The 22,839-nt window shown below is 36.4% G+C and overlaps 1 protein-coding gene across 2 annotated transcripts in view; it reads left to right on the plus strand.

Annotated features, from left to right (window-relative positions):
- pds5b (PDS5 cohesin associated factor B) overlaps positions 1-22,839 on the plus strand; it is a 49,829-nt gene that overhangs the window by 19,924 nt on the left and 7,066 nt on the right. For both annotated transcript variants that reach the window (XM_051862222.1, XM_051862221.1), the window contains 22 exons: positions 893-1,008; positions 1,121-1,215; positions 1,667-1,812; positions 3,043-3,194; positions 8,737-8,850; positions 9,137-9,218; positions 9,334-9,382; positions 9,521-9,660; positions 10,350-10,465; positions 10,545-10,650; positions 11,671-11,831; positions 12,060-12,183; positions 12,351-12,509; positions 15,047-15,115; positions 15,384-15,520; positions 16,720-16,843; positions 17,587-17,791; positions 18,988-19,102; positions 19,397-19,529; positions 20,885-21,004; positions 21,467-21,529; positions 21,614-21,756. In XM_051862222.1, the coding sequence (XP_051718182.1) occupies positions 893-1,008; positions 1,121-1,215; positions 1,667-1,812; positions 3,043-3,194; positions 8,737-8,850; positions 9,137-9,218; positions 9,334-9,382; positions 9,521-9,660; positions 10,350-10,465; positions 10,545-10,650; positions 11,671-11,831; positions 12,060-12,183; positions 12,351-12,509; positions 15,047-15,115; positions 15,384-15,520; positions 16,720-16,843; positions 17,587-17,791; positions 18,988-19,102; positions 19,397-19,529; positions 20,885-21,004; positions 21,467-21,529; positions 21,614-21,756 (2,669 nt within the window). The remainder of the gene's footprint in view (positions 1-892; positions 1,009-1,120; positions 1,216-1,666; positions 1,813-3,042; positions 3,195-8,736; positions 8,851-9,136; positions 9,219-9,333; positions 9,383-9,520; positions 9,661-10,349; positions 10,466-10,544; positions 10,651-11,670; positions 11,832-12,059; positions 12,184-12,350; positions 12,510-15,046; positions 15,116-15,383; positions 15,521-16,719; positions 16,844-17,586; positions 17,792-18,987; positions 19,103-19,396; positions 19,530-20,884; positions 21,005-21,466; positions 21,530-21,613; positions 21,757-22,839) is intronic.

Consider the following 22,839-nt stretch of genomic DNA (forward strand, 5'->3'; position numbering starts at 1 on the left):
TGTTAGATTAGGACAAAGTTGAACTAAATCTAAAATCTACTAAATCTTTCTTTCCCCTTCTAATGTCGGGCTGGTTATTGGTCTAGTTTTGGATGGATATTTGGCTGCTGCTAAGAATGCATGGTACCCCCGTAATGAGACCTTTATTGAGCCTTTTGGACATCTTTGATAGCTCATGATTTACATCTCACAACACCATGGAAGCAGTACCTTGTTTATGACTTTTCTTGTGGCCTGTGGGAGTAAAAAAAAAAAAAAAAAAATTTTTCAAAACCTTGTGTATTAACTGATGACATATGGAGAAGTGTTTTAATTGGCAAAAAATTTCTGCCTTCAGTGGCTAACCTGAGAATAAGTGTGTTATTCTCACAAATGGGAAAACTCTGCTCAGTTGTTTGTGAGTTAACTGGAAGTTAATAGAAACCAACAACCTTTAATCATTAAAATCCACATCTAATAAATGGATATGACATTCCCGAGCGAAAAGATGCTGACATGCTGCGTGAAAATGATTACGCTTCAGCCGAGTCAACGATCCTTTCTTTAATTTTCTTTCACATGAGGTTTAATCCAGCGTGGCCTGAAAGCACAGCATTTTTCAAAAACTAGCAAAGGCGATTACTTTCTTTTGTGTTGGCCATGTTATTAAACTTGTATACATTGACAAAAGCAGGCTGAGTTTGTGATTAGCGTTTGAATGAATTTTATCGGTCTGTTAGGAGCTTGTTGTTCCATGTACCGTATTTGACGTAATGCCTTTATTCTTTTGTTTTTATGCAAAGCACAATGACGACAAGGCTAAATGGGTTCATTCATTTTTTTTTTAATTAATGGCCACGGGCCTCGCTTTCTGCAGTTATATCACCGGGAAACCCTCATGTGTGTTTTGTAGAGCAACGATAACGACGAACGCCTGCAAGTTGTGAAGCTCCTGGCCAAGATGTTTGGTGCGAAGGATTCAGAGCTCGCTTCACAGAACAAACCTCTCTGGCAGTGCTACCTTGGGAGGTACTGCTCACGCACCACACATCCAATTACCTGCTTCTTTCTCTACACAAACTGATAAACATTTCAACAGCAAGACGAAGCTGAACGATTTTTACCATCTGTGTTTCCTTAGGTTTAATGACATCCACGTCCCTGTTCGACTGGAATGCGTGAAGTTTGCCAGCCATTGCTTGATGAACCATCCAGACCTGGCAAAAGATCTCACTGGTACAAACTGTTCCTGAACTAACTTTCACTTTTTCTTTTATTTCACAAATGAGCATAAAAGCAAACATGAATCCAAAATGGAACCCCTTTAATATAAAACATTTTGCATGATTCATCAGTGCATGTTGTTCGAAAGAAAGAAAGAAAATAAATAAATTAAAATATAATAAAAAAAATCCACTGCAGTCATTTTACAATATATTGAATATATTTAACATATTTTTATTTAAAGTTTTATCTATCTAGAGTTTTTTAAATATATTTTAATAAATATTTTAATACATTATAATAAATATATAAGTGTGTGTATATTTGTTCCATTTAATTTCTTTTAAATTTCACTTAAATGTATTGAAATATATTTTATTATATTGAATGCATCACACAATGCAAGGACAATTATGCAAATGCACATTAAACCAAATTGTGCATGTCATTTTTTCTTCTGTAGAGTATTTGAAAGTAAGGTCACATGACCCAGAGGAGGCAATTCGACATGACGTCATTGTGTCCATTGTGACTGCTTCCAAAAAGGACCTCTCTCTCGTCAATGATCACCTGCTGAACTTTGTGAGGGAGAGGACTTTAGATAAGCGGGTAAGTGCCAGGCTGTCTTTGTGCTTGTTTGTTTGCTGTCTCCTAAACATTCTTTATTAGTGCTGCAGTCATTTTATTTCATGCATAATATCCGAGGGCCTTTTCTCCCATTAGTACCCCAAATGAACCAGAGACATTGACATCACTGCATTCAGGGCAGAGCCGAGCTGGAATACATTAGCTTCTTGTTTCTTTCCAGACACACTCCATTTCTTCTCCCTATAATTTAATCAGCAGTCTCCTTTAGCCACCCGAGCTGGAGGGGACCGAATGATATAAATTGGACTATAACTCACATATAACCATTCCTCAGACTTTTCAAAATGCTTTCAGGGAGGAATTTAATTGAAGAGCCCTCTGTGTTCCTGGACAAATGACACCGCAGTAGTCAAGGCGTATCTCCATCACATCCTATTACACCTCGTTTACTTCTGTAGCTTGCCATACATAAACTGTGGCTTTATGCAGGAACAGTAATATTGGGCTTTTCAGCTTCAGCTGTGGCTAAATGGATGTTTTGTCACTTTTATGTCTTGGTAAAACCTCAAAAGCAGTCATTTCTCTAACATATTCATGCTGAGGCAAAATGTGACTAGATTAAATATGATTTCTGTTTGTTTATGTATTTATTTTTGTTTTACTGTAGACCTGTTCCAAAATGTAGTAAGCTGTCTACCAAGGCAACATTTTGTAATCATAATTGGCATGCTAGAGATGCTTTATGAATTCCAGATGGTTCGAAAGTTTGGGGTCAGTAAAAGTTTTTGATGATGTAAATGATCACCAAATCAGCATATTAGAATGATTTCTGAAGGATCATGTGACACTGAAGACTGAAGTAATGATGCTGAAAAATCAGCTTTGCCATCACAGGAATAAATTACATTTTAAAATATATCAAAATAGAAAACTCTTTTAATTTTTTAACATTAATTAAACATTTAAACATTTTAATTTTTTGATAGTTCACAATATTGCTGTTTTTACTGTATTTTTTGATGCAGCCTTGGTAAGCATAAGAGACTTCTTTTAAAACATAATTTTTTACAGACCCTAAACTCTTGAATGGTAGTGTTGTATGTTTTATTTACTATGGGAAATATGTATTCTGCCTTAAATGGGCTGCTGACCAAGGCGTTTTTATTGCTGTTGGCTCTAAGGGTATGATTCTCACACTAGAGTAGAATAATCTCACTAAAGTAGAGTTTCTCATTGTGTGATATCTTGCAGTGGCGGGTCCGTAAGGAGGCTATGATGGGCCTGGCTCAGATCTATAAGAAGTACTCCTTACAGGCGGAGGCCGGCAAAGAGGCAGCCAAGCAGATCTCCTGGATCAAAGACAAACTGCTCCACATTTACTACCAGAACAGCATCGACGACCGGTGAGCAAAGATAAGCTGGTGGTCTCTTAATATTTGTATGAGTATTTTAAATTCAAGTAAGTTTATATATGTCAGTGGTGAATGCTGCTTCCATTCAATACTTGGCAATCAAGTCTTAATTTGTTTGGTTCTTAAATCTTAAAGAGGCTATATGTAGAATTCAGAAACCCTTGTTATTAGCGACACCAGTTGCTGATAAGTGAACTGCAGCCAGCAACTTATTGCTCGTACTCGTGCACACGTAACGTACAAGAGTCTGAACGTGATTTGTGGTCCTAATGTACTCACGGCAAAGTCCTTTTTCGTTCTTTGCTTAAAAGTAGAAAGTTGGAAGTACCTTTGCAGCGAAAGGTGTATAGGGAGCGGCAGTACTGTCTGCACATTTTACAAGACAAGACATTTGTCAGTGACGCTCAGGATATGTTGCACACCAAATCCTCCGCCATCGTCCTGTCAGTCATCTCTCCTTACTCTTGTCATGTGATAAGTGAAGTCTGACTCCTGCTGCACTGTTTTCAGTTTATAATTGTAGCATCCATTGTACAACTGAACGAATTGGTTTTTATTTGCTATAAAATAGCAAAAGGACAGTGGGGGCAGTGTAATCTGTGTACAACGAACACCGTGTAACACCCACTACTGCAGCAAGCCTACTGTAAGAGCTTGTTATAAAACTGAATCTCCTGTATGAAGGAGCTCTGTTAGGTAATTGGATTTTATAAGGTTGTTCACAAGCTGTTGGAATTTCCACTGTTGGACAGAGGGTTTGAGATGGTGCGGTTTACAGAGAAAGCTCTACGATGGTACTGATGCCATGACACATCGCCTCCTTGACATTAAAAATCCAGTCATGTTTTTAAGGCTTGAGGCGACTTTTAGATGTATTGACAGCCAGTGGGCTTGTTTTTCAATTGAGAACATAGATAAATGACCTCTGAAAGCCTCTGTGCTTTGCCAGAAAACAAGAGAACTGTGAAAATCCTCAGCTGAACCTGTGTTGAGTGATTCTGCAGAGCTCCCTGAAGACAGGGCCACTCATAAAGAAAGAACAGTGATGTCACCAGACAGACGTTTGCTAACGCGGATTCAGTAACGTTTTGCTTGGTGCCTGTTTATATAATGCATTATAAAGCTGTCAAATTGCACATTACACATTTGTAATGTATTATATCTTTATATAAGTGGGTTTAATCGCTGTTGTAAATACATTATCAGGGTTTGCAGTTTTTTTTTTTTTTCTTCTGCTGGCTAATTATGCTGCCTATTTTTATTGGCCTGGCCAAAAATATAAAAATAAAATATATATATGTGTATAAATTGTTAATTTTGTTACAGTACAGCACTTAAAGGGTTAGTTCACCCAAAAATGAAATTTGTCATTAACTATTCACCCTCATGCCGTTCCAAACCTGTAAGACCTTCGTTCATCTTCGGAAGACAAATTAAGATATTTTTGATGAAATCCAGGAAGTTTTTTTTTTATCCCCTGTAAAAAGCAATACGCCTGTCATTCACCTACCTTGTTGTCGCAGTTCAATGCATCCATGTTTATGTCCAAACGCCGGCTCAGTATTGCCCGGCTCCTGCGTCAGCATCACACGCATGCATCGTGGTGCTCATGTGAACGGCATTGGCCAATACTAACGCGCCATTGAGACGTAAACATGGAAGCGTTGCACTGTGTCAGCTGCGTAGGAGATTGACAGGCAAGAGAAGAGATTGTTGAATAAAGTCATTATTTTAGTTTTGTTTCTTCACTCAAGAAGTATTCCCGTTGCTTCATAACATTTAAGGTTGAACCACTGTAGTCACGTTGACTATTTTAACAATGTTTTTACTACTTCTCTGGACATTGAATGACGGTAATTACGTTGCTTTCTATGGGGGATAAAGAACCTCTCGGATTTTTATCAAAAATATCTTAGTTTGTGTTCCAAAGATGAACAAAGGTGTTAAGGGTTTGGAACGACATGAGGGTGAGTAATTAATGACAGAAATTTCAGATACTTAATGCCAGTTACTTGACTTTACCTTGAAGACATGGGGTTAAGATTTTTGCGATTCTATACTATCACGATACTTGGGTGCCGATACGATATGTATTGCGATTTTTAAGAATTGCTATTCTACAAGTATTGCGATTCGATATTGCTAAGTATTGCAATTTTGTTTGCTTTTTTTAACTCTAGATCATGGGGAAAATTTGAATGATACACTTTTACATAATGGTGCAGGTCGTATATCTGTAAATGTTTCTCTGTCTGCCATTTTCGCTTTTCTCGTGTACACTGGTAAGAGATATGTCATGTAATATTCACAGATACAACACATATCGCCCTCTGCTGAAATAAGGGGTAACTTTCCTCTGCCTCGTCTGTAAGCAAGGACTTAACCCTTAATCAGACCTTGGGGTCCAGCTGACCCCCTTGAAAGATTCCTTCATTTTTAAAAAGTGTTCCCTTCATCTCAGGGGCATGAGACTCTGTGACTTTTCCTAAATATTCTATCTAAACACAAAAAATCTGGGCTTGATTCGGTTGTTCTAAAGGTGTGTAAAAAAAAAAAAAAAATTACCGTTAAAGGTTTAAAAATAGATTTTTTATTTATTTAAAAAAAAAAAAAAAATCCAGTATAAATCTGAATTTCTACATTTAAATAAAGGTCTCTCATACACACACTAGAGTTGGACCAGAATATTCAAATATTCGTTTGGTAGGTTGGTATTCGATTTTGGGATTCGAATTTTGTGTTTTTTTTTTTTTTTTTTGTTTTTTTTTTTTTTTGCACATCTGGCCTCCCCCTCGCGAAACGGTTCTCATTCGTGTTTGAATGTTTACACTATAAAATTTGGTGAAATGCAGTACTCTTTACTTTACTCTAGTACTACAGTACTTTTTTTTTTTTTTTTTTTTTTTTTTTTTTTTTACAATTATCTTGTATAACCTAGCCGTTTTTAATATGATGGACAGTTTAAGGAACCCAACCTTGTCCTTAAATATATTTGCTTCTTAGCCTACTAATGTGTTCCCTGCAACTGGAGTATTCTCTGTCTGAAGTGTACAACTGCATGAACTCATGTTTTGGGTTAAGCTGCACTGCTTTGTCATAGAAACTAAATATATTAGCCTTTTTACCCATTATTATCGGTCTAAATGAATCTACTGCGAAAAATAGGAGCTTGTTAAAACTCAAGCGTGAGATTTTACTGGGACGGCGTGTTCTTTATCTATTACCGCTCGTTCATTTATTTTTCGTTCTTCTTTTATTTAAATTGCCTACCCTTTACTGTGTCAGTAATTTCTGATTTGGGAGTGATTTGTTTGTCAGAAAAATGTTAGGCTACTTTATTAAAAGTATTGCTCTTAACAGACCTGTGTTTTATATCACTAGTGCAGTGTCTGTTCTCGGAGCATATTAGCCCTGCCCACGTGAGGCGCACCGCTTCCGTGTTTACTCTCTCTCTCTCACACAGACACAGACACACACACACACACACACACAGATGTCTGGGGCATTTTTTAGATTTTGGCAAATAAAATCAGACAAATGCACAACAGTGTGAAGGGGTAGATGTAACACTCCACACACGCACACGGACACATTCGCACACGCACACATTCGTACATGCACACACACATTCGCACACGTGCACACACACACACACACGCAAACACACAGAAAGAGAGGGAAAAGGGCAGATAAAAGAAAGATGAAAGGCAGCTAACCTTTTGCATTACTGTTTATTGGTGCTTTTGTTTTGTTTTGTATTATGTTGGTTTTATTTACTTTTTAAAATTCATCTCTTGTTCTAAAAAAATTAATCATTTGTGATAAATAATTTTCTGAAATAGTATGTGATTACAGTCATGTCTTTTAGTAGTGACTTGTAACATTTATGCAAATTTATGTATAATATTTTGCAAACGCAAACAATGAAAAATATATCAGACAACAGCAAAAATAAATACAAAAATTCAGATTTTGAATGTATTTTAAAATGTTTAAATATATATTCACAAAATATATATCATAAAATTGTGAGAAGTTGAAGCATCAAGAAAAATGAAGTGAAAACTAAATGAGTCCCTATCGACCTCTACTGGATATATGTGGTCATTGCACTTTCGTCTTTAACTATAATTCCTAAAGTTTATCCACAAACCTGTAGATGGCTGTATTCTATCCCTAATGCATAGAGCAATGTCCAAATACAATTTAGATTTAATTAAGATCATCATGAAAGTGATTTTTTTTTTTTTTTCATTAAAAATCAATTTTTCATAAGCCAATTAATGGTGTAGTTTAGTAATTGTGCAGTAAATAGGTAAAAAACTACCAAATGTCCACAAAAACACAGCATAAATGCATAGTTGAAAAGTAAATAAATAAAAAATAAAAAAATTATATACAGTTTATCATATAAAAAAATGTATATTTCTTTATGCAATCGCTCTACCTGACCCCAAGGGACTAAAACGTAACTCTGCTTAAGGGACAATTAAGGGTTAAATAAAGCAATTTAATAAGAATTAATATCAGTTTTGGAATTTTTTTTTAAAAAAAATCTAATTCTTAAATCATAAAAAAAAAAAAAATATGATTTGTGATAATTAGGTGAATCGATCCCCCCCCCCCCCCCCCCCCCTTATTATTATCAATGTTGAAAAAAAGTTGTGCTGCTTAATATTTTTGTAGAAACTTTTTTTTTTTTTTTTTTTTTTTTTTTTTTTCTCAGGATTCTTTGATGAATAGAAAGGTCAAAAGAACAGCATTTATTTGAAATAATTTTTTTTGTAACTAATTTCAATTTAACATGTTTTTGCTGAATAAAAGTTATAAGCCTTTACTTTTAAATATGCCACTTAGACATGAAATCATTAAAAATGCCTTCAGGGCGTTGTAAGGGGTTAACGGTGACAGTCAGAGAGCTTATATATCACTTATATAAAGATTGGATGAACTGTATCGGCCGATCTTGATGACATGAAATCTGTAGTAGGGATCAGCTGCAAAAATCCTGATCGGAGCATCCCTAGTGACCATAGATTCTCTTCGCACTGAACCCAGAATGGAGCCAAAGGATAAACTGCAGAGATGGTTGCAGTTTGGCTCACAACCTCTTTCACTTCAAATTTAAATACACATGCCGAGTTAATTTGCGGTCATTGTTTGAAACATGAATCGGTATCCCGCCTTGTAATCATTTCTGACCTTGTTGGTGTTTTTGTGCTCTGCAACCAAAGTACTTTTCATTTGCAAGCCTTCATGGTGTGTTGCATGCAGCTTGTTCAGATTATCCATTAGAACTCCTCACTGATGAGTTGGTTTATAATGTTATTGCATTATTAAAGCATGTGATGACAACTGTGTGCAAATGCAATTTCATGCTATGATTGGGTCATCAGTGTGAGATTTGAGCTCACTTGAATGCTGTCTAAGCTCATTTAAATTTGGGTAACAATGTCAAAGAAAATAATGTGCAATTTTAAAAGAAATGTAAATTAAATAAAAAATATCAAATCACATTTGATTTTTCCACTAGGTTGCTTGTGGAGAGGATCTTCGCCCAATATCTTGTGCCTCACAATCTAGAGACTACAGAGCGAATGAAGTGTCTGTATTACTTGTACGCCACATTGGATGGAAATGCTGTCAAGTAGGTGCAGTAATTCTTGTTTTATTCATCTAAAACGTCTGCTTGTGCAGAAATTGAGTAGCTGATTTTGAATCATGCAACCTGTAACCAAAAAAAGTCCCATTCTGTTAAATATTGTTCCATTTACAAATTTCATGTTATGGAAGTAAAATTGTTTCATGTTTTTAATGAAAAAAATGGTTTTATAAGGTGATTGTGGGTCTGAAAAGAGTTTATTGGACCTATAAAGATGTAATTGCAGACATGGAATGTTGATTGTGGTTGTTGTGGTCCATCTTTCTTTTAGAGCTCTGAATGAAATGTGGAAGTGTCAGAACATGCTGAGACACCATGTCAAAGATCTTCTGGATCTTGTAAAACAGCCAAAAGTTGGTTTTTCCTCTCATAGTTGTTTCATTTTGGTTATAGCTTTTCTGATTTCTCTATATTATGTTGTACTTCTTTTGGAACATTCTTGAATAGTTTTTTTCTTTAATCCCCTAGTCTGACTCTTACAACAAGGCCGTGTTCTCAAAGGTCATGGTTATCACAAGTAAGTCGTGTTTGTTCTCTGCAGTTCTGTTAAATTAATCTCCTGTCAAATACAATTAGCTTTTTGTGTAAAAAAAAAAAAAAAAAAAAAAAACAACATTCACTGAGGGAGAAACATCTCTCCATCTCTGTGTTAAAGGAAACCTGCCAGACCCGGGCAAGACGCAGGACTTTGTGAAGAAGCTCGCTCAGGTTCTAGAGGAGGACGAGAAGATCAGAAAGCAGCTGGAGACTCTCGTGAGCCCATCCTGCTCGTGTAAGCAGGCTGAGGTCTGCGTGGTAAGAACCGTATTGCTTCACCTCGAAGAAAAATCACACAAAATTGCCCACATTATCAACATAACATTAACAGTATCACAACATATATTCATGTTACAGATTGTACGAAACCAAGAAACAAGAAGTAAAAAATTTAATAAAAGTAAAGAACAAGTAGATGTAATCACAAGTTAAAAAAGTATGTATACAAATGTAAACACGACAAGAAACAAAAAGGTCACAGCATTTTAGAGCAGTCTTTACATAGGAAATAAAAGGAAATTAAAGGAAGATGAACATACAGAACTGCTTTTAACAAGAGAGCTCTTTTATATATTCCCAAAAGGGAGACAATATCAGCCAGAATTTGTCAGATTTTTGATGTTTATCGTGGGTGAGCTTTTCAAGTGGCAACCATGCAGCAATCTGTGATATCCACATTTTAAAAGAAGGAACCTGTGATGCAGACCAAAGTAACAGAATGCATTTCTTAGCTAAATATACCAGGACAATGAATAACTGTATTGCATCTTTTTTAAACAGACTGTTCACATTAAAATTCAATAAATACAAAGCTGGGGTCATATCAAAGTTTAGTCCAAGAAGATCTTTCATTACACTATGTATTTTCTTCCAATATAAAAAAATCCTGTTTTTAACCTTTTGTATTTTAAGTTGTCTCAGTTTGTGGCTGTGTTTACACTCCACAGAAAGAAATCACCAAAAAACTGGGCAGCCCTAAACAGCCCAGCAACCCTTTCCTAGAGATGGTGAAGTTTTTATTGGAGCGGATAGCACCCGTTCATATCGACACAGAATCTATCAGGTACATTAAGACTTTTAAATACCGGTAATAAATGTACCATCATTTGCTCACAGTCTCTCTGCTTCCTCTCTTTCTGCAGTGCACTTATCAAACAGGTAAACAAATCAATAGAAGGAACTGCTGATGATGAAGATGAGGGAGTCCCGACCGAGCAAGCGATCAGAGCCGGCCTGGAGCTGCTGAAGGTAAATAAACCTCTAGACCCGTTACTAGGGGTGTGACGAGATCCCATGCCATGAGATCTCTTGATATTAAAATGTGACAAGATTTCTCATTGAGGTGAAAAGCTGTCTCACGATCTCACCATGATGGAGCGTGAGGGTGAACTTAGCATAGAATATGCCACCGTAATTGTAAAAGTCTGCTTTGCTCATTCAGCACAAGCTGCAGAGTCACACACAGTGCAGCAGGAATCACAGTTCACTGATCACGTGACGAGAGTAAGGCGAGATGACTGACAAGACCATGGCGGAGGATTCGTTGTGCAACAGAGCCTAAAGTGTCTGATAAATGTCTTATCTTGTAGAATGTGTGCTTAGCACCGCCGCTCCCTTACACAGAGTATGTGTGATCGCGAATTTGAAAGCGAAAGTAAAACGCGAGCTCCCTGATTCGCTCAAATTAGGCTACATACAATAGCCTGTCTCCCAATATCAGACCTCTTTTAGGCTGCCCTGTGTAGTTGTAACTACCTCTTAGCTCTGGTCTGTTTTGGTCTCTGTTTGCACTTTGAATATTGAGAGAGTACTTTGATTATGGTTGCACTTATTAGGCTTCATTCATGAAACTTTCACAAGTATGTGAGTAAATTCAGAGTAATTTGCGCATAAAACGGACCTTCCTGAAAACACACCCCTACCCCTATCCCTATCTGTGCTGGTGTTAAATCCTATTAGGACAGAAATGAAACTATGAATAAACAAAAACATCTGGTGGTAACAATACATAAATGGGTGAATCAAGTTTTGAATCGGTTCATTGAAACAGTTAGCACAGTTGCATGGCAATGAGTTAAACTTGCCAATACTATAGCATTTTTACTACTGCATTTTAAATCAGAGACTCGAATCTTATTTGCCCAATAAAATGCCAGCGGACAATATCACTAAGCCTTTAATATACATATTTAATAGAATGTAACCTTTTTATTATAAGTTTGTTGGTATGTGTTCATAGCTGTACTGAAGTGTCTTTACGCCTCTCAGGTCCTGTCCTTCACCCACCCTGTGTCGTTCCACTCTGCCGAGACCTTCGAGTCTTTGCTGGGCTGCCTGAGGATGGACGATGAGAAGGTTGCAGAGGCCGCACTGCAGATCTTCAAAAACACTGGCAGCAAACTGGAGGAGAGCTTCCCACACATCAAATCGTAAGTTTGTCTCATGGACTGGTCTGTTCAGAAGAGCGCGTCTGGGTTTGTTCTAGAAGAGCGATGCTGCTTGATTTGTTCCACCAATTCAGATGTTTTAAACATGCTTACGTTTATTGAAGACTGTTATTTATTTTTGTGATTTCTGAGATGCTCTGTGCTGTACAGTCATCCATAAAGTGGACGGTGCTGTTCACTTTGCCTGTTTTACTTCTTTTTGCCCCCTAGAATCCTGTTACCAGTACTGCAGCAGAAAGCAAAGAAGGGTCCTCCTCGCCAGGCCAAATATGCCATCCACTGTATCCATGCCATGTTCACCAACAGAGACACACACTTTGCACAGATATTTGAGGTAAGATTAGTGTCTTAAAAAATATCTGGAATAATGTTTTTGTAATTTTGCTGTTTCTCTGAAATGACTTTCCTTTTCGGCTAACATAACCGAGACCTTCACACATTTACTTTAAACTTTTCCCTGGATGCCTGACATGCTAACCAATTGCTTTCTATCTACCACAGCCTCTGCATAAGAGTCTAGACACAGACAACATGGAACAGCTCATCACCCCTTTAACGACGCTGGGACACCTGGCTATGCTGGCCCCAGAACAGTTTGCAGCTCCGCTCAAATCTTTAGTGGCCAATTTCATCGTTAAAGACCTGCTAATGAACGACCGGGTAAATTCTTTCTTTCTTTCTTTTAATAAACTTTTGTGTATTTTTGGCCATATATATAATAGAAAAAAAAAAAAAAATATATATATATATATATATATATATATATTAGGGGTGGGACAGTTCGCTGTAAAAAAAATCGAACCGTTCGGTTCTCCACCCATGGTCGGCATGTGCTTGCACTGTGGTTCATCCCAAATCTGACGATGCATCTATAATATGGTTTGTTGAAAACAACGTGCAAAACAGATTCGGCTAATGTCTGTTTTAGTCGATGCATTCTGGTTTCCCAATACATTACAACAGCGATGATAAAAATTGACAAAACAGTCACTCGTTGTAAACAAATGTTCAATGACGTGCCGAATGCTCTATGACCAGTCATTTACGCTGTCATCACCCGGGTGTTGATAGGGCGCAACACGAGCGCAGGCGAGACCTGAACATCTCATGTCGCTATCTGTGTTTAAACTAAACTCATTTAAACCTTGCCAATTTAAACATTCATCTGTAGGACGCGAAAGAACTCGCACGTGCTGTGAGGAGATTTGTGTGTACTCATCCGAAGCGCGTACATAGAGAGCCGCGTTACAGCGCGCAAATACTCTCGTGCAAATTCTCTTTCAAGTCTTGCACCTAAATGGACAAATTCACACAAAAATTATGTCAACATGCCCATCTTAGCGAGTATCCTAACAAACATAGTAGATTATGTCTTAGGAGAAAAACGAGACAGACAACGCATGTGTGTCAGTATCAGTGTACTGGATCTTTGAATTATGTCTTAAAGGGACAGCAGTCTAATATTCCTGCTCTCTGTTTTAATGTTAATCAAACGACAAAAGACGAAGAAATCACTCTTGACTGAATAGCTTTTGAAATCTGAACCGTCCCACCCCTAAAAAAAAAAAAATAAAAAAAAAAAATATATATATATATATATATATATATATATAATAGAAATAAAAAGTAAATAGAAATAAAAAGTTAATAAATTATATTTAAATAAGCAAATAAATTGTAGTAAATATATTTTGGACTTGCAATGTATAATATTCCAATATTAATAACAATATATTCCAATATCATAATGCCAATAATAAATATGGCTGCACGATTTATTGCACGATACGAAAAATAACATTGAAAGGCTACGATTTATTATTTTATTTATTTATTTATTTTTTAATAAAGCTTATCATTGAAGTATGGCTCCAAATGCTAATCCATCTGAAAGCACTGCGAGTTTGAATCGCTTATAATGTTGCATTTGAAAAAGCAACACGCGTCAAACATCTTTCCAGACATGAAAAGCGTTTATTAACATCTTGTCCAACAAAAGACAACATTTAATAACGTTTTTACTCCAAACTCACTTCATAATGACAGTTGAGCGTCCTTCTGTGAGATGAATTGGCTTCTTACACAGAATAAGGCAGTCGTGTGTTTATTAGTCATGTTTAATCAATCAAAGCATTTAAATCTTCTGTTTATTCAGCTACAGCGCTGTGATGTGTGTTATCTTCTTCTGCGGCAGGGCATATTTTGAGTTTCTGTGCAAGAGCGCCCTCTGGCTCTCAGATGGAGAAGCATTTACTACTGATAACAGAGCCGTACAGCTCTGACAAGCTGTGCATTAAATAACCGCAGCCTTTGCCAAATCGTGTGCTGTTTAATTGCGATAAATCGTACAGCCCTAGCATTGTGTGTGTGTGTGTGTGTGTGTATAATATATATATATATATATATATATCTATCTTATAAACATTTTTAATATAGTTTGTGTACTTTTATTTAAATATATTTTGTTACTGTTCACGTGTAAAATATTTCAGTTATTAACAATACATGCCAATATCTTAATGCCAAAAATAATAAATAGAACATTAATTTGATTAAAATATTATTTAAAATATAATTTAAAAATGATTAAATGTTAATATTTGTCCATAAAGCCTCAAAGGAAGTACAATACAAATAATGACTTTGTTCTTATATAACACAAACATTAGACATTAAATCACCATTATTAGTATAACCATTAATCATCAGCCAAAGTTTCGTGATCGTGACAGCCCTGCTGATAATGAATATCGTAGCTGGTCGAGAGAACAGCATTAAATATGCATGTGTTGTTTATTTGCCTGTAGCATGAACTAATTTAGACTTATTGAATTAATGTGATTTTATGGGGATGTGCTTGCTTAAGGCTTAAATCAGCCCAGTATAATTATGAGGGTAAATGGCTGAGAAAGTTCAGAACGTATCAAACAGATGAGATCCCGTTTACTGATCTCATTTGATTGACCTTGTGGGCACAGTTTTATTTCATTTTGCAGTGGTTTTAAATCAAGTTTTGTGCTTTAATACACATAGACGTATGACACATCATTTGTCTCCTCGCCTCTATTACAAGAAATGTGCTTATTTTTAGTTGTAACCTTGTTAACAAACTTTCAGACCAAGCAATAAAGGATTCTCCTCTCTCTTGGGTTTTTGAGGCATCTGATACTGATCTAGATTTTCTGTTTGCTGCAAAGATTCCTGGCAAGAAAACCACCAAGCTGTGGGTCCCAGATGATGAAGTCTCTCCTGAAACATTGGCTAAGGTGAGACGCTCCGTAAATAAATGACAACTTCAGCTAAGATTTGTCTTTTGCCATTTATTATTCCATTTATTGAAGAAAGTACCAGAGTGATTCACATCTCAGCCTGTATTGCATTGATTCCCAACCGATATGGCTAGACAGGTTCTTTTCTTCTGTTAATTTTTTTTTTTCTCTTTATAAATAAATGATACCTGAACTTACAGTCACAGGTGATGACGCTAGCGAGTAAGGTATGAGTTCAATGTTCCTCTGTCTCTGTGTATTTCAGATTCAGGGTCTGAAACTGATGGTCAGGTGGCTGCTCGGTGTGAAGAACAACCAGAGTAAATCTGGCAACTCCACTCTGAGAATGCTGACGGCTATCCTGAGCAGCGATGGCGATCTGACGGAGCAGGGCAAGATGGGGTGAGTGGCACTTTGAGTCAGACACACATGCCCTAAATGCATAGTTCCAAATCCTTCAGTAGTGACTATTGTGAGCTGTGGTGTAAAAAAAAATAATAAAAATAAACAAACATAAAAAATTTGAGGTCAATTCCATGATTTTAAGAGCCCTCAAAAACAATGCTTAATCAGACAAATAAATACTACCGTTTAAAAGTTTGTAAATATCCGCAAGATCATCTTGTGGTCACCAAGGCTGCATTTATTTGATCAAAATACAGTAATATTGTGAAATTATTAGAATGTAACATAACTGTAATCATTCGAATGTGCTGATTTTGGGCTCAAGAAACTTTTATCAGTGTTGAAAAATGTTTTTATGCAAACTATTATACATTTTTCAGCATTATTTAGTGAATAGAAAAACAGCATTTGTTTGAAATAGAAACATTTTGTACATTTATAAGTTTCTTTACTGTCACTTTTGATCAATTGACCCTTCGCCGGGAGTTTGATGGGCGATCTAACCAATCATAACCGAATCCACCGTTATGTCCGCCAAAGCAGTCAGGGGATTTAGTAGATTAACGTCGGTGGACTTGAACTTGAAAAATGGTGTGTACTGACGTCTTTCCGCGGTTGAAACAACATACCTTCTGATGTTCATTCATGTTTTTTTGATGCTATAAATTAACTAGTAGGAAGAGATGATCGGTTCATGAGCCGCTTGAACTGAGGCGCTACAGTGATCTGTCACGACACATTAAAGAGCCACAAAACGGTTATTGTTTAAACTTCTTTAAAAATTACAAAATTTTGAAATTTGATACTTTCATATCAAAAGTAACCTGCTCTGTCTTGTCTGTCGACGTGTTGTCAGTGTCCTCTTTGATCCGCGATGTATATTTTTAACTGTGTGAGAACATGATGTGTGGCGTGAGAATGACATGGCTTGTCGGACATAGCAACAGTAACTAAAGAGGGCGGGTATTTGTGAACGGTCAATTGAATACATTCTTTCTGAATAAAAGTATTGAAGGGTTAGTTCACCCAAAAATGAAAATTATCCCATGATTTACTCACCCTCAAGCCACCCTTGGTGTATATGACTTTTGCTGGAAAGTGATGGCGTACATGCTAAAACATTACTGATGCTTTTATTTGTATGTTGTGATATGGGAGTGATTTTATGTGCTGACTTTCTGTGTGTGGGTGTGCAGGAAGCCGGACATGTCTCGTCTGCGGCTGGCAGCCGGCTGTGCGATTCTTCGTCTTGCTCAGGAGCCGTGCTATCATGAGATCATCACCCTGGAGCAGTACCAGCTCTGCGCCCTCGTCATCAACGTAAGACCCATCACCGGCTCTTTATCTGACTGCATATTGGCCTGATGGAATTATCTATAATCTTAATGTAAAAAAAAAAAAAAGATCATAACATTGTTTTAATGGTTTGCTCTGACTACCAGGCTCGATTCGCTATATTCCATCACCTGTCACGCTTTGAAGTCTTATCTGATGTTCACATTATGACCAGCATATCTTTGAGGAATCCTCACTTAACTGTTGGCTGCAAACCGATTGTTAAAATCAGAAGTCCGCTTCAGTGCCCTTAATTAAATCTCTTGAAAAGAAAAAAAAATTAAAAATAGGGTGGGAATTAACTGGATTGTTGAAAGTGGGCTTTTCAAATTAAAATGAAGCCAGACCAAATGTATGTTTGCAAAACCAATGCTTAATCAGGCTGTGCAGGCTGTTGGATAATTTTAACTGACAGCCAAAAAGTGACATCAGAAGAAAAATAAAGTGGTTTCAGAGGAAGAAACAGATCTGTCTTTCACAGTAAGTCTAAATATGTGCATTAAGAAATTAAATGGGGTCCATTTTGATTTCGCGTTGATCTGTACAGGAAACAAAAACGTTGTAGGTTCAAACCACGCAGGAATGGACAGCGTTGCGAAAACCTGATGGCGGCACTTAACCTTAGGTCACTCCAGGGTTATTGTTCCTGGAGTGTTTTGTAAACCGTTGATCAAAAGCATCAGCTAAATGACTCATTAGGAACTAATGAGTCCTCTTGTCTTTTTCAGGACGAGTGCTACCAGGTGCGTCAGGCCTTCGCCCAGAAGCTGCACAAAGGTCTGTGCAGATTGCGTCTGCCACTGGAGTACCTGGCCGTGTTCACGTTGTGTGCCAAAGACCCGGTGAAGGAGCGCAGGGCGCATGCCCGTCAGTGCCTGGTCAAAAACATCAACTTGCGCAGGGAATACCTGAAACAGCATGCAGCAGTCAGTGGTAAGGAGAGTTTGTCTAAATCTTGCTCTAAAGGCAAGGGCTAGAATCAAAAAACAGCTCTTATTCAGTATCACTTATTTGGTTTATTTAGATTTTTTTTTTTTGTTTTTGTTTTTTTTTTTAAATACAGAGATACTATGAGTAAATGTTTTCTATAATGTTGATGGGAGTTGACAACGCATCTTTGTTATGTTACATGCAATAACAAACATGCAGCACCACTGATCAGTCAGTTTTTTGAACAAATGACTCTTCCGAGTTGGTTCTTTTAATGAATCTGTACAAAAAGATTAATTGCTGCCCAGCTTGAGCTATACCTGCATTTCTATTTGATTTTAGAGTCACAATCGGACTCCAAAATGATTTTCAAAATAATTTTTACTTTTTTTTTTTTTTTTTTTTTTTTTTTTTGTTGTAGTAGTAGTAGTAGTAGTAGTAGTAAGCAGTTTTTGATTGAAGTGTGCTGTTTATTACCATGTTTTCAGTTGAGTTGTATTGACTTTAAATGAATCAGTACAAAAAGATTCATTCTCATCAAACTCAAGCCACTACTGCATTATAGGGATGGAAATCTTTAGGCACCTCACGATTCATTTAGATTTGATACAGGTAGTCACAATGCCATTCCAAAATGATTCTTATTGCACCTTAATCTCTTCAGCAACATCATTTGTTAATTATTAATGTAAAAATTGCTTTTTTGGGGGGGGTTGATCCACCTTCCAAAAAGAATTACAATGAATAAATCGGTTTGTTAAGATATGAATGGTGAAGGTTCTTTTAAATACTAAAGAATCATTCAGGAATCAGAAGCAGAATCAAATTCCCTATTAAATTGTGCTAATGATCTTTATTAGTTAATATTCATGCTTTCAGCACAGTGAAATGTTTAGATGCTCAGCTGAACTGTTCATCAGGGTCATTATGCAGAAGATGCTGTTGTTAGGTCTGTCCTGTCAGGTGAATTTGTCGGTCCTTTGCATTGGTTTCTTCTGTTGCTTTTGGAATTAATTCATTGCACGTCAGCATTTTTTGATTTGTTAGTTTCAGACCCTTGGAGAATATGAACCTTTTCCAATTGTAATTCATATTTATGAACCACAGTACAAACCCATGCTATTGTAAAATATTGTGGGCCCTGGAAAGTGCCCAGGATTTTATAACACTCACATTATCATAATGTGTGTGTGCTGCAGAGAAGCTGATATCACTCCTGCCGGAGTATGTGGTGCCATATGCAATTCACCTTTTGGTCCACGACCCAGACTATGTGAAAGTCCAGGACATTGAGCAGCTCAAAGACATCAAAGAGTGAGTCCACACGAGCTCCATCAGCTTCTCTTCCGTCTTTAATCTGAGAATGTTTATCTCTTCATTAGGTTGTTATTTCATGCTCTGATAATGTCATATGCATAATTTGGATGAGATATTCTTTACCAATATGTTGCCCTTCAAATTTTCATAAACACTGCAGTTTGTTAGATGTTTGGCTGGCTGCCGAAAACACTGATAAATGGTGTTCCAGAGCTGCCATCTGCCTTTAATCTTGAAAATGATGTTTCTCTCTCCCTTCCTCTCTCTCTCATATCTTCCCCTTTCCTTCAGGGCTTTATGGTTTGTTTTGGAAATCCTAATGGCCAAAAATGAAAACAACAGCCATGCGTTTATCCGGAAAATGGTGGAAAACATAAAACAGACAAAAGATGGACAGTGTCCGGACGATGCCAAGATCAATGAGGTCCGTCTTGTTACAGGGATGCTGTGCTTTTCTCATATGGCTATTCAAAAGTTGTTCTAACATTGAAAACCTTGGAAATTCCTTGGAAATATAAAGGAATTTTAAATGTAAATGATTTTCAGAACTGGCCATTCATGAAGTACTAACAAAACATGTAAATGTCTAACAGTTATGAATATTTTCCTAAGACATTAATCTGTCTATTTAAAAGTTTATTATAGGCATTTCTACACTGAGAATAGTCATCTAAATGAATCAATTAACGATTGGAAAACATGCATACATTTTTTTTATATATATATATATATATATATTTATTTATTTTTGGTCAAGGATGCATTAAATTTATCAATTTCTTTTGAACTTTCTATTCATCAAAGATTCTTGGAAAAAGATGTTTAGTTTTCCACAAAAAAATATTAAGCAGCACAACTGTTTGAGCAGCAAATCAGCATATTAGAATGATTTCTGAAGGATCATGTGATACTGAATACTGGAGTGATGCTGAAAATTCAGCTTTGACATCACAAGAATAAATTACATTTTCAATGACATTTTAAAATATATTAGAATATAAAATATTTCACAATATTACTCTTTTTACTGTATTTTTGAAATAATTACAGCCTTCTTTCAAAAACATTTTAAAACTGACCCCAAACTTTTGAAAGGTAAACATAAAGGACTGGAAGTCATTTACATGCATTGTTAAAAAAATTGTTGGAACCTTGTTTTTAATTTACAATACCTTGTACTTGCTGTTGACTTCTGGTAGTATCCATTGACATTTTTGTAAGACAATATTTAGCATCTTTGTACTCTGTAAACATGGTTATTTATAAATGTCAGGGTGGGCGATATGACAAATCTTATCATGATATAAGTAATTTATTTCACAATAATGATATATATCACTATATAGTTATTTTTGATTTAAATAAGGTTTTTATGAAATCAGAATTTTTCATACCAATGATATTTCATAATTCCTCTCACCAATTTGAATGTTCAAGCCCAATAAGGCAGCAAAAAGAACTCAGTTTAGTACTCGTGCTCTGTGAGCAGTGACTTCATGTGTCTCTCAGACAGTGCGCGCATATACTGAAATTAGTTCTCTTTCGCTGCTTATTGTGCTTCAATGGTTTAAAATCACTTGCTCTTAAACAGCAATTCTTAAAGACACATGCAAATGATTCTTTCATGACTCTGCAGCATGGCAGCATTGAGACGATAGTCTAAAATCTCTACTGGTTGACACATTTCTACTGGTTTTGTCTACCGGTATATCGCCCACGCCTATATAAATGTATTTATTTACACTGTTCTCAGTTCTTACTTCTCTCTCTCCTCTTTAGAAACTGTACACGGTGTGCGATGTAGCCATGAACATCGTCATCTCCAAGAGCACCACATACAGTCTAGAGTCGCCTAAAGATCCTGTACTGCCTGCACGCTACTTCACACAACCTGACAAGGTGCTTAACTGCTGCAGGACTTACAGTTTTCGAAATATCAGGGATTTTGGGGGGGGGGACTACAGGAATTTTTTTGCTGAAAAAGGGACAGGAAAGAGGATGAGAGAGCTAGTATGGGATTGTGACTGGATTTGAACCCATATCTCCCATAAACAGCAGCTCTTTATTTATGTACTACATTTCTCTGGAAAAGTCAGAAATTTATGAAATCTTAAAGAGTAATTGAAATTTCTGTAGTGTATATCTGTAGTGTAATCTCAAAAATAAAATAAAATACATTTAACACATTTATCTAGTCAGAAGTCATAGAAGTTTATTGGTCAGCAGGTGTGGAAGCCCTGCTGCTGGTACAAACTTTAAATCGGTTTGCAGGTTAAATCTGAATTTCAAAATAACGTCTGTTCAAATTGATTTTTCTCCCACTCGATGGCTTTATCTTTCAATGTTCTTGCTGCCTTTCAGAATTTCAGTAACACGAAAAACTATCTGCCTCCCGAGATGAAGTCGTTCTTCACCCCAGGAAAGGTACATATTTGCCTTTTATTCTGTGCTTTTAACCTTCTTCAGTCCAATAGGACTGTGAGATTGACTGCCTGATTCTCTTTGCAGCCTAAGGCAGCAAATGTGCTGGGCGCCGTGAACAAACCCCTGTCCGCCACAGGAAAACTGCAGACCAAACTCTCACGCATGGAGACCATCAGCAACGCCAGCAGCAACTCCAACCCCAGCTCCCCCGGCCGCAGTAAAGGACGGTTAGTGTCACAAACATGTGAGATAACTGATATACAGTACTGTTCAAAAGTTTGGGATAAGAAAGATTTTTTTACTTTTTAAAATTAAATTTTTATTCAGCAAGGATGCATTAAATTTACTAAAAGTAAACACATTTATGTTACAAAAGATTTGTATTTCAAATAAATGCTGTTCTTTTGAACTTTCTATTCATCAAAGAAAATGGTCAAGGTTTCCACAAAAATATTAAGCCGCACAACTGTTTTTAACATTAATAATAAATGTTTCCCTTCATCAATGATGATTTGTGCTCATATTAGAATGATTTCTGAAGGATTCATGTGACACTGAAGACTGGAGTAATGATGCTGAAAATTCAGCTTTGATCACAGGAATAAATTACATTTTAAAAGATATTACATAGAAAACAGTTATTATAATAATTCTTCAGCATTTTACTGTGTGAGCATATAAGAGACTACTTTCAAAAACTACTCGACCTCAAGCTTTTGAACAGTAGACTATATGGTTGATTATTCTGTGTTTTTGTTGAGGAGGAAAATAAGGCAGCACTCGGGTCTATGAAAGATTGTCCTTTCTACTTTAGTTGGGAAGTCTTTCATTTTTAGCAGTTGAGTTCATTCGGATTGTTGTTGTTTATTTAGCAATTCAAGAAAATGATTCTCCAGTTTACATTTGCATGTAAATTTTACAAAAGTAGTAGTTACATGTTCTTTTTTTTTTTTTTTTTTTTTTTTTTTTGTAGTAAACTATTTTCGTTTCAAATATACTTTTCATCGCCAAGTTTTAGGGTAGTTACATAAAATTCTACGTTATATTAAAAAAGTTTACGAATGCTTTGCAGTTTGGTTAAATCAATTAATTGACAACCAACGTAAAGACAGTTTGTTCATAATCTGACCTCACTATAGGTTGTAGGGGAAAACACCATGTCATGGCTAGAGATGGCTTTTGCTCTGAATGCAAGAAACAACCCATCTGACTGGCGATTTTGTAGTTTAGAACGTCCTTAAAACTACATATTTGTTGCGTGATCTGTTCAGTTGCATAAATTTGTTCTAGATGTCCCTTAAAAAAATCAA

This window comes from Ctenopharyngodon idella, chromosome 15 (assembly GCF_019924925.1).
Source record: "Ctenopharyngodon idella isolate HZGC_01 chromosome 15, HZGC01, whole genome shotgun sequence".
Taxonomy (NCBI): Eukaryota; Metazoa; Chordata; class Actinopteri; order Cypriniformes; family Xenocyprididae; genus Ctenopharyngodon; species Ctenopharyngodon idella.